Source organism: Echinops telfairi, unplaced genomic scaffold (genome assembly GCF_000313985.2).
Source record: "Echinops telfairi isolate 266 unplaced genomic scaffold, ASM31398v2 ScPeMD7_7457;HRSCAF=8495, whole genome shotgun sequence".
Classification (NCBI taxonomy): domain Eukaryota; kingdom Metazoa; phylum Chordata; class Mammalia; order Afrosoricida; family Tenrecidae; genus Echinops; species Echinops telfairi.
In genome coordinates, this window is record NW_022111357.1 from 41,946,181 (window position 1) to 41,956,970 (window position 10,790).

General features: G+C 56.4%; 2 protein-coding genes across 3 annotated transcripts in view; one reads left to right on the forward strand and one right to left on the reverse strand.

Moving 5' to 3' along the window:
- The window catches only part of WRAP73 (WD repeat containing, antisense to TP73), a 19,920-nt gene extending 12,793 nt beyond the window's left edge, over positions 1 to 7,127 (forward strand). The window contains exons 4-12 of one of the 2 annotated variants that reach the window (XM_004705472.2): positions 1,143 to 1,215; positions 3,022 to 3,125; positions 3,837 to 3,923; positions 4,210 to 4,344; positions 4,455 to 4,532; positions 4,805 to 4,910; positions 5,754 to 5,879; positions 6,543 to 6,734; positions 6,869 to 7,127. In XM_004705472.2, coding sequence (XP_004705529.1) covers positions 1,143 to 1,215; positions 3,022 to 3,125; positions 3,837 to 3,923; positions 4,210 to 4,344; positions 4,455 to 4,532; positions 4,805 to 4,910; positions 5,754 to 5,879; positions 6,543 to 6,734; positions 6,869 to 6,981 — 1,014 coding nt within the window. In that variant the 3' untranslated portion in view covers positions 6,982 to 7,127. Of the gene's footprint in view, positions 1 to 1,142; positions 1,216 to 3,021; positions 3,126 to 3,836; positions 3,924 to 4,209; positions 4,345 to 4,454; positions 4,533 to 4,804; positions 4,911 to 5,753; positions 5,880 to 6,542 lie in introns of both variants that reach the window. The other variant, XM_045299082.1, reaches the window with a different exon arrangement.
- Positions 7,128 to 8,262: 1,135 nt separating this feature from the next.
- TPRG1L (tumor protein p63 regulated 1 like) lies at positions 8,263 to 10,578 on the reverse strand. Its single transcript, XM_004705473.2, has 3 exons — positions 10,307 to 10,578; positions 9,509 to 9,662; positions 8,263 to 8,693 (listed from the first exon to the last, which is right to left on the reverse strand). The coding sequence occupies exons 1-3, from the start codon at positions 10,492 to 10,494 to the stop codon at positions 8,499 to 8,501; spliced, it is 537 nt and encodes a 178-aa protein (XP_004705530.1). The 5' UTR covers positions 10,495 to 10,578; the 3' UTR covers positions 8,263 to 8,498.
- Between the last annotated feature and the right edge of the window lie 212 nt (positions 10,579 to 10,790).

Here is a 10,790-nt window from a genome sequence, read left to right on the forward strand (position 1 = left end):
GTGGGGCTGGCCATGTGGTCCTCTCTGTGGACTGGCTGCTCTAATTGGGGTCATCGTCCTCAAGGCCTGGTGGGCCAGGATGTGCTCCAGTCTCAGCCCAGTCATTTAGTGGGAATTCCGAGACCGTGGAGAGAAGGCCATGGAAAGGCAACCCCTGCCCTGCCGGAGTGAACGGCGTCTACACCGCCCACATGGGCACCGGCTTTGGCTTACGTGCTTCCTAACGTGTCAGCAGTCGCATTGTTTCTGTTCGGGTTGTTTCGCTCCCCACGTACCTCTCCTCGCTCCCCACGTGCCTCTCCTTGCTTTAGTCATTTGGTCTCATTTCGATGGCTTTCTAAAGAAACCTAGTACTTGTGGTTGATAGTCTCCATTTACCACCCCTATTTTATCCTTCACGTCTGTATCGTACAGGTCAACTGCTATATAATGGGTGTTTCCATCTGGCGCTTCTCCCTGAAGTGCCCTGCTTGTGTCTCCACTGTGACCAGCTCTGGGCCATGTGACCATGTTGCCTTCTTTCAGGGCTTTCGTGTGGGGGGTGGGGGTGGGGTGAGGGCGGCGTGGTGGTCACACCACAGGTCCTCCTGTAGGAGCAGCCAGCACGGCCACAGGGCCAGGCAGTTGCTCTCCCTGCCCCGGGCATTGAGGGCCCCTGGGAGCTACAGAGCACAGAGGACGTGCCGCGCAGTGCTTCAGTCTTCTCGCGCTGCATCACCTTCCTGCGGGCCCACGAGGGCATGCAAACGGCCCTTGCTCGGAAATGAACCAGGCAAACTCGCTGCCGTGGAGTCAGCTCTGACCCAGCAACCCTTAGAACAGGCTCTCTGGGTGTCTGAGGCTACCTGTCTGTACAGGCGGGGAGAGCCTCATCTCCCTCCCTTGGAGAGGCAGAGGGTCTCAAACCCCCGACCCTGGTGTGGAACAGCCCCACCCCGACTGTGAGTCACTCACCCAGCAGTGTGCTCAAGTGAAGATGCAACACCCAGTCGTGCTGTGGAACCCCTCTCGGAGCGAAAGCATCCGGGGCACTGTTTCCAGGTAGTGGGAAATCTATCACGGGGCCGAGGCACTGAGATGGTTTTTCTGAAAATGTGAAATCTAAACTGGCCCCTTTTCCTTTCCTCACTTCTCCCCAACAGCTTCGGATAACTGTCTGGTCCTTGTGCACAAAATCCGTGTCTTATATCAAGTATCCTAAAGCTTGTCAGCAGGGTGAGTACGTCACACCTATTATAAAGCGATTGTTAAAAATCGTTTTCACAACCTTTTTATCATCGAAATTTCAGGCACACGCAAAGGAGCTTGTGCAGTTTGTTTACTTCCTAGCTCACAGCCATCTTTTTTTACCTCTAGATCTCTGTCACCCCTTAGGTTAAGTACATCCTTCCCCCCCAAAAGAAACAAGCAAAACGCCAAACCTGTTGCTGTCTAGTTCATTCTGCCTGTAGAAAGAGGACTGTCCCACAGAACCGTCCCGTAGTGTCCAAGGCTGTAACCTCGTGATGACAGAAACCAGACTGCCCTATCATTTTCCCTTGCAGCAGCTGGGGGTGGGGGGTGGGCGGGTTTCGAACCCCTGGCCTTTGGGTTAGCAGCCCCGAATTTCTTAGACTGTATACTGCATGGGTGAGTTGAGCTTGCAGACCTATGAATAACTTTTGCATCTCCCAGTGACAAGGACCCCGAAGTCAAACATCATCATAGAACCAGAGAGGAGGCTATTTTGTCCCTGACATCAAAGGAGAACGGCGTGGGCAGGCAGTCCCACTGACTTTGGGTTGCAGATGTGGGTGCTTCCGTCCCTTTTTTAAATCATGGTACCAGGGCGCTTAAAGCTCTTCTCACGATCCATACATCAGCTGTATGAGGTTCGTTGGTACATGAGCTGTCATCATCACTTCCAAAACATTCTCTTTCTGCTTGAGCCCTCGGGCACATCTCTTCTTGGTGTCTGTCCAGAGGACCCACCCAAATTGTGCATCGTAAGCCTATCACTGCGAGCATCCCAGGGGAACGTAGACGAGCTCTGTGGTCTTCAAGCCCTCGGAAGGAAGGCGAGCCTGGGACAGCGTGCCCGGCGAGATGTCCTGGGGCAATCTGGAGCTAACTGGCCGTCCCATTTTGAATCCTGAAACAAGTGTCTCACATGTAACCATCCGAGGGGCACATCTCCCAACACGAGTAAAATTTCCATTTTTCTCTGGAAAACGGTACTGGGGTGAAAGGCAGTTGTAGGGGTGCGTTGTGACCGTCTGACACTAGTGGCCCTCGGGCGACAGCTCGCACAGTGGCTCTGCTGTTGGGCGCTCTCCACACCCTGCTGTGTGCAGTCTATGCTTATACAGAAACAGAACACAGGATCTGCCTTTTTAACCAGTGCACTTCCAAATTCTCGTCCCAAATGGATTTCGTCCCAAGAATTAAATCCCCAAGTCAAAATAGGAACATTATTCACCAGCTAGCTTTTCATTAGCTGAAAATAGTGCTAGGTTTCCTGCCACTTCTCTGAAAACGGGATCCTTCATCTGGTGGCAGAGTGGGGTATGCATTGGGCTGCTAACTGCAAGGTCAACAGTTCAAACCCAGTAACCCCTCGGAGGGAGAAAGATGCGGCTCTTTGGCCAGAGGTTTTACAGTCTGGGAGACCCTAGGGAACAGTTCTGCTCCATCCTGTGGATCACTATGGGTCCCAACCGACTTGATGGCAGCAGGGTCCTAAGACTTTGTATTTGGGGTGATATTTTAGGACTCCTCAGAGATTTGATGAGCTGGTATTAATATTATTCAACGATGTCTTACAGTGTAATGTGAGTGTGTAATGAACGAGAACATTCCCGCTCCCCCCGTCCTGTAAAAGCAAGCCCACAGCTGCCTCAGTGGTTTCTCTGTGGAAACGCTCCTCTCTCGGCTCTGCATCTGAGCTGCCTCAGCCCCTGCTTGCCCTCCTCACTCCTCTTTGAAAGCGACTCCTGGGATTAGCTGCTGCTCAAGTTCAGCACATCTTCGTCTCTCCGCTAGGAATCACCTTCACCAGGGATGGTCGCTACATGGCGCTGGCCGAGAGGCGGGACTGCAAGGACTACATCAGTGTCTTCGTTTGCAGCGACTGGCAGCTCCTGAGGGTGAGGGCCAGGGGCTCCTGCTACCTGGGGAGGAGGCCAGGATGGGAATGGGGGGGGGGCTCTTTAAGATGCCAGGGGACCTTGGCATCACTGGGACAGTGTGCTTTCCTGTTTCCTGAGGGCAAGAGGGCAACGCCTAGCCTCAGCTCAAACACCTGCTGCTGGCCCAGTGTTTGTAGGACATGGTGGAAATGGGGTATGCAGGTGCCTTTACAAGTTCAGGTGGCATCAGAGCTGAACAGTTCCCACATTCCAGTTCGTTTACATTGGCGTTTGCATGCATGCGTGCCCTGCTCAAAGGGGCAAAACTGAACTGACCTTGACTAAGGGTCCACTCTGTGTTGGACACAGTTCCACATCCTGAGGGACTTGTAATCTGAAGGGAGGGCAGTGACCCACTCAGAGAGACTTCTGGACAGCTGTCGGTGCACAGAAGGGGTCCCCCACCCACCAGTGTCTAGAGAGGTCTTCCTAGAGGGCATCTGGCCTGAGCTAGGCCCTTGGGAAGAAGACAGCTTGGTCGGCCAGGGTGGTGGCAAGCAGGGCAGACTCAGGGCAGCTGGCCCCGGCTGGCCAGTTCTGTTGGTGTCATTGTCCCTTCCCGTGTAGGAGAGCAAGAGGCCAGATGTGTTGAAACCACAGCTGTGAAATAGGTACCGTAGTCTGCATGAGAGGGGCCGGGTTGTAACCTGCCCTCCTCTTCTTTGCAAGCACTTTGAGGCTGACACCCAGGACCTCGTCGGGATCGAGTGGGCGCCCAACGGCTGTGTGCTGGCCGTGTGGGACACCTGCCTGGAGGTAGGAGACAACCCAGTAAGCACATGCTCTCAGCACGTTACCGTGCCTTGTTTCTCTCTTGCTTTTGGCACGCTGCCATCTGTCTTCCACATGCTACATGGAAGACCTTTGATCAGCCTTGCTCCTCTTCACAGAGCCCTGCTGGCTTTGATTTGCTACCGAGAGGGCAATGCCCTGGCCAAGTGCCCGTACGCATGTGCAAGAGGACAGCATGGCTGTCCAGGTGGCCTCCTGCCTGCCTCAGGTCACTGTGACATTTCAGTAACGACTGGACTGTCTCATCTAGTATAAGATCCTGCTCTACTCCCTGGACGGCCGCTTGCTGGCGAGCTACTGTGCGTACGAGTGGTCCCTGGGCGTCAAGTCTGTGGCCTGGAGCCCCAGCAGCCAGTTCCTGGCCGTCGGAAGCTACGACGGAAAGGTGGGCCCAGCTGTGCTCCCGGTTCATACCTGCCCCTCAGGACTGGCCACACAGGCAGGGGACAATGGCCACCTGGCGCTAAGCCTCCCTTGGCGCTGTTCCCTCACCAGGTGCGCATTCTGAACCACGTGACCTGGAAGATGATCACAGAGCTTGCGCATCCTACGACCATCAACAACCCAAAGATCGTAAGTGAGGCGCGGTCCACTTCTGGTTGTGTTCAACTGGAGTTAGGAGCCATGGAAGGCACCTGCAGTCCCTGTGTGTCCCGATGGACACAGTACAGCTTCCCTGTGAGGGTCCAGGCCTGGTTCCCCTCTCTGAGCAGTGGTGGCAGCCTGGAAGTTAAGATGGGGGGGAGCTCTGCATCGCTCCATCTCGTGGGGTGGCAGTTTGCCAGGTGCTTCTGCAGGCACTGTGGTCAGCCAGGCGCCAAGCATGGCTGCGCTCTGTCTTTCAGATTGTCTATAAGGAGGCAGAGAAGAATCCGAAGCTAGGGCTGGGGGCCCTTCCTTTCGCGGCCCCGAGAGCAGCGGCCAGGTCTCTCTCCACCACAGAGACCAAATGTAAGCAGCAGAGGGAGGGGCTTTGTGTAGGAAAATGAGTCCTTGTCCAGGGACAGTCCGATGGTCTTTATTTAAGCACACAGTGTTCTCGTCCTGTGTCACCTCTCGCAGGTGTCTCCCCTCACTCACCTTGAGACTGTGAGGCATTTGAAGGACCCGATAAACCCCCGGTGCACTGTTTCTGTTGGCTGAATGTAAGCTCTGGAAACAGATTTGCTAGCTGACCTGTGGGAGCTGCTCTTCAATGCAGAGTAGGATTTTCTAGGAGAGCTGGGGAGGGGTCAGGAGGCCACCAGGGGTGCAGGGTCAGACTGGGTTGTGTGGCCTTGCCCAGGTGCTGGAGTCTGCTTCCCCATTTGCAAGAGGGGCCCAACAGGAGACCTGCCCCAGGACACACTGGAGGCAAGGGGCTCGGTAGGGCGCACCTGGAACAGCAGCTGGCCTTCCTGGGGCCCTGGCCACCTCCCAGGGCAGGCAAGAGGCTCTGGAGCACCCCTGCGTGCTTCCCGGCACCAGGGTCAGATCTTACCAGCGCCTGCACTTCCTGTCTGATGGGCCTTTCTCAGACCAGCAAAGCGAGGCTGAGGCAGACTGTGCAGAGGAGGAAGGAGGAGCCAAGCACCAGTGACTCAGTCTGGGCACTCGAAAGCCATTAGAGCCAGGCAGTTGTGGGCACTGGGGGCACCCTTCCCGGCTCTGACTCTAGGTTCGGGGGAGGGTGGGCAGGCCCCTGTATGCCAGGCTCCCCGTTTGGCTGACTGCTAAGCAGACTGCCTCGGTCAGCCTGTCCCGCAGCGGAAGGGCTCTGCGTGGCACCGACAGTGAGTCCTCTCCACTCTGCAGACGAGGTCGCTTCCATGCCGGTCTCTCTGCAGACCCTGAAGCCAGTCACCGACAGGGCGAACCCCAGGATCGGCGTGGGCACCATGGCCTTCAGCCCCGACAACTACTTCCTGGCCACGAGGAATGGTCAGTGTGGGGGCTGCAGGCCCCAGGCATACCTCAGGGCAGGTCATTGGTGCCCCCAGGCGCACACACTCCACTTGGACAAGAAATCCCATGACGATATAGTAGTGGTCATGCTTCCCCGCGGCCCCCCGCCCCCCGCCACACACACACACACACACACACACACACACACACAGTGTGCAGTAAATCCCAGCCTGTGCTTACAGTCCCATTTGTTCTGATGAGGCAGGGGTAGGGAGGGGCTGCCAGGACTCACTCTCCCAAGACCTGGGGGAGGCTAAACAGACCAGTGGGGTGGGGGCAGAGGTGGGGGGTGGGATGCAGGGCTCAGAGACGCGCTCATTCCCAGGCACAGACTGGGAAGCGGAAGCGCAGGCTTCACACCCCTCCCCTCGCAGTCCATTCCTCAGAGGAGCAGGCTGTCCCTTTCCCTGTCCCGTCCGAGGAGCGGCAGCTGCAGCTTGGCCATGCTGCTTCAGGGCCTCTGCTCGTTCTTCCTGCAAGGCCGCAGCTCAGTTCCAGCTCGGTTCTTTCAGGGGATTTAGGCCACAGGGCCTGAAGCTTGACCCTTCACTGAGTGTGGGGCACACGCTAGGGAGGTGGGGGAGGCCACGGGCAGGCTGGAAAGGTAGTGGCCACTGGGCCCTATCCCTGCTTTGTCAGACAACATCCCAAATGCTGTGTGGATCTGGGACGTCCAAAAGCTACGGCTGTTCGTGGTGCTGGAGCAGCTGGCCCCTGTGCGCACCTTCCAGTGGGACCCCCAGCAGACCCGTCTGGCCATCGGTACAGGAGGGGGCCATGTCTACCTGTGGTCCCCGGCAGGTTGCATGTCAGTGCAGGTGCCTGTGGAAGGTGAGTTGGCTCAGACTGGGCAGCTTTGGGCTCACTGGGCTTGCCTGATATTAGGTCCCCACTGGCCACCTACTGACCCCCAGGCAAGGGCTGCCCAGGGCCCTCAGTGGCTGTCTGATCCTGTGTCTCTGCAGGTGATTTCCACGTGCTCGCCCTGTGCTGGCATCTGAGCGGGGATCCCCTGGCCCTTCTCAGCAAGGACCACTTCTGTTTGTGTTTCCTGGAGACGCAGGAGGGGCCTGCATAACCTGAAGGCCCGGTGGCATCTCAGGACAGGACCCTGGCTTCCAACCTTGATAGACCACGTTAAATTATTTTTCTATAGGGAGGCATTTTGTAAATATGTATGGAATGAAATGGATTTTTATTACTTGAAATAAATATTTGTAGCTCATAAAATGATGCTTGTTTTCATCTCAGGAATGTTTCCTAGGTTTAGCTCTTAAGTTTCTGGCTCTAAGGCCAACAGTCCCCGGAAATCTCTGCCTGGGGCTGCCGGGGAGTGGTGGGAGGGGTCGGGAGCACAGATGCAGGCTGGACCTGAACTGTTGGCCACTCCTCGCAAGCATGGCTCAAAATGTGGGTCCCTGGGGTGAGTCAGTTCCCCAGGCGTGTGTGTCCACCAGGGCAAGAGGGGCCCAGCATCCCGGTCGCTGCCTCAGTTGGGTGGCATCTCCAGAGCTCATGGGAACTTGCACCCAGCCAGAGCCCAAGCAGCTCCCTCCCTGACCCCTTATCCATTCTGGTGTTTCTGCCAGGCCACCAAGGTGAAAGCTACCAGGGGACTGAGGGTCCAGGCTAGGCTTCACTGTCCAGTCAGTAGGTGCCGCCCTCTGAACTGGGAGTGCCCAGTGCCTAGCAAGCAGGCAGGTTCACACAGCACCCACAGAAAACTGCCCAGGCCTGCCTGTCACTCATCAAAGAAGGGGTGTTCTTGGTTCTTGCATCTATTTTAATAACAACTTCAAAAAAACAAAGGCACATCCACTCATGTGATGCAGAGCCAGGCAGCAGCCCAGGCTGGAGATTGGCACGCCAGAGAACATGGGGCTTCAGCGGTTCCAGCTAGCTGTGCAGGGGGCTGGGGGCCAGGTCCAGAGCTGGGAGTCTGCATGCAAGCCCCAAGGTGATATGCAGACTCCCAGGAAGGGGCAAGGGATGAAGGATGAGGCCAGTTCAGCTGCAGAGTGTGCCAGGGGACCATCCCACACAGACTGCTGCTCTTTAAGATGAGTGTTCTGTAAGCCTTTCTGGGCTAGCAATGAGGCAGTCCCACATTTAAACTTGAGGAAAATGCTTGCAAAGCAAGAGGGACTCTGCCCTGCAGCTGAGAGGCTCAGGCAGGCTGGCTGGTAGGACCAAGCTGCTTCTGGCTTCTTTAATGTCTTGCTCAAAGAAGGAGAGACCCCATTTCAAAGTACAACGTGGCTTCTAAGCATAAGCCTGTCTGCAGCGACAGCCCCTCCTCAGATGGCACTGTGTCCTTTCCTGTGCATGCCGCCCACACAGCTGACATGCAACGTGCCGCTGGGCTCACGGACGTTTATTAACATGCAACAGTGGCTGGGGTGGAACAACCACAAACAGCCAGAGATACACAGAGGGGAAGGGAAGTCCTGACCCAGAATCCATTTGTCTTTGTCCAGCCGCTCGGGTAACCAGTGTCCACACCCAGCTCGCACCTGCCCTTTGCCGTAACCCGGCTCTGGCTGAGTCGGCAGGTGGGGCTGATGGCCTCTCGAGAGGTGCTCCCCAGCGCCGCCTCTAGAAGCCGATCTTGCCTCTGGTCATGGAGTAGCCCAGCTTGGCCTCGTTGTTGATGAAGGACATCAGGCCCACATAGGTCTCGATCAGCAGGGGGCGCTCCAGCACCAGCACCGCGTTTGCTCTCCCCGGGGCAGAACACTCTTTCTGGGCCTTTTTGACCGCTTGGATTAACAGGGCCTTGAAGCTCTCCAACTTTTCAAAGACAGAAAAACATCGAGCTTTAACCCACTGGATGAGCGCATCCATTTCAACGACAGGTTCGTCTCTGGGGACCCTTCGATATTCAGACTCCCCTGGTGTCTTTGCTGGGGCCCCCAGGTACCCTCACTGGTATGCGCGGCATTGGCAGGTCCATTGTGGGGGTCTGTTAAAGATGTATCTCCCTCCCCTCTGCCCCCCAAAGCTCTTATTGTGAATCCCAACCTTTGGTCCTCAGCCCCTTTGGAGAGAAGTTCTAGTTAGGTTAAGAGTGTGCCTCAGCCCATCACCTGCCAGGTAGAAAAAGGGCGCATTAAGCCAGAGGAGTCACCAGAGACGGCAGGAATCAAGGGCCATACACGAAGAAGATTGCCCTCGAGCCAAGGGACAGGGGACAAGAACCTTCCTGCAGAGCTGCCACTGCTCATCTGTCTGAGGGCACTATCTACAGGCCCTGAGCCAAGGCCACACGGCCGCCAGCAAGTGGTGGACTCCTGGTGCCAGCCGCCTCTAACCACCAGCACACACAGCCTGCGCTCCCACACTGCAGGGCTCCCAGCAGAGGCCTGGAGCAGCCCAGTGCCTCTCTGGCCCTTCTACGTGACAAAGCACCAAGTGGTAGAGTACCGCTGACCAGAGGCCGTTGGCTACATGGGACCATTTAAACGTAATCCAGTAAAATCCCAAATTTATTTCCCTGGTGCCACATGGGTCACAGGCCACAGTAGCCACAGGACTGGATAGTGCAGCTCTAACTAGGGCATGCCACCGCTGCAGTATGTTCTATGGACACACAGTCTGTCCTGTACCTGGCACAGAGATGCAGTCTTCTCATCGGCGTCGGCCATCGGGTGCTCGATGAAGGTGGCATAGGGCATGTTGGTGGACCACGGGTTCCACCTGTTGATGAAGGAAGGGCGACTCTGCCTGTCCCACTGGACGCGCAGCCCAAAACCTTCTCGCCTGAGGGGTCAGAAGAAACCAGCCACTCAGCCAAGCAGGCCAGAGGCTTTGAAACAGCCTCGCTAGTCAGTCACGAGGGCAGGTTGTAAATAACCATCCATGTTTAAAGACCTAGAAGAGTCACACCGGTAAACTGACTGACCGGTGGCTTGAACAGTCAGGGCACTCACAGCCACAGACAGCAGAACTCCCCTCACCATTCCAATGGTCTGCACATCAAAGACAGTATGGAGCATGGACAGAACATGTTCTTTTGATTCAGCGCAGCTTGAAATTTTATGAAACGATTCCAGAAAGAAAAATCCCTCAGAGAAGAACCAGCCAAACCAGTGGTTCTGCAGTTCCGTTCGTCAATGTTGATTAAGATTGCTGGTTAAGAGGCCTTACAACAACTGTGTTTTGTGCCTGCACGCCTTTGGGGGCACTGACATCACAGGCTTCTGTTCTGGAGAACTCCCCACCGTTTTTTGAAGCCCCAGCCCTTGTGGCCGCGCGTGCATAAATGCTACCTGATTCACGGGCAAAGAAAAAAGCACTGGGGTCTGACTGTGAAGGGGTGGGGTGGGGGTGGGATGGGAGGGCAGTTGTTACAAACTTCTCTCCAGATACAGTGGTGTGGCACTGGCTTCTCTGAGCTGACTTACTTGTTCAGGGACTTTGGGGGGAAGTGGAACTCTCCGTGGGAGATGGTGTCCACAGCATTCAGGGCTATTCTGACCACCTGCTGGCACTGGAGGTTGATGAAGTCGTATTTACAGATGAGCAGGGACTGGTCCGTGATGAGCACCAGCCGCTCCTTCTCGTTGTTCCAGTGGTCAACCCTGTAGCCCATGGGAGAAGTTAGCCACACCCTTTCCAGACGGTGTCTGGGCTAGGGCTAGACCTGCGCCCCAGGCCCACCCTTCAAGCCAGGGCGTCGGCCTCTTCTCCAGGAAGGGCAAGTTGGCACTGCCAAGGCCCTTCCCCGCTCAGGAGCGCCCGGTGGGCTTCCGCAGAGGCAGCGGAGTCCTTCCTGGAGTTGTTTTCAACTCGGGAAGTCGCCGCCAGCTCTCAGGCTGCCTGCAGGTCGTCCCATTGACGGAGGCGCCGCTGCTGTCCGGTTGCAAGGCGGCCCCTCCCGCGCCAGCA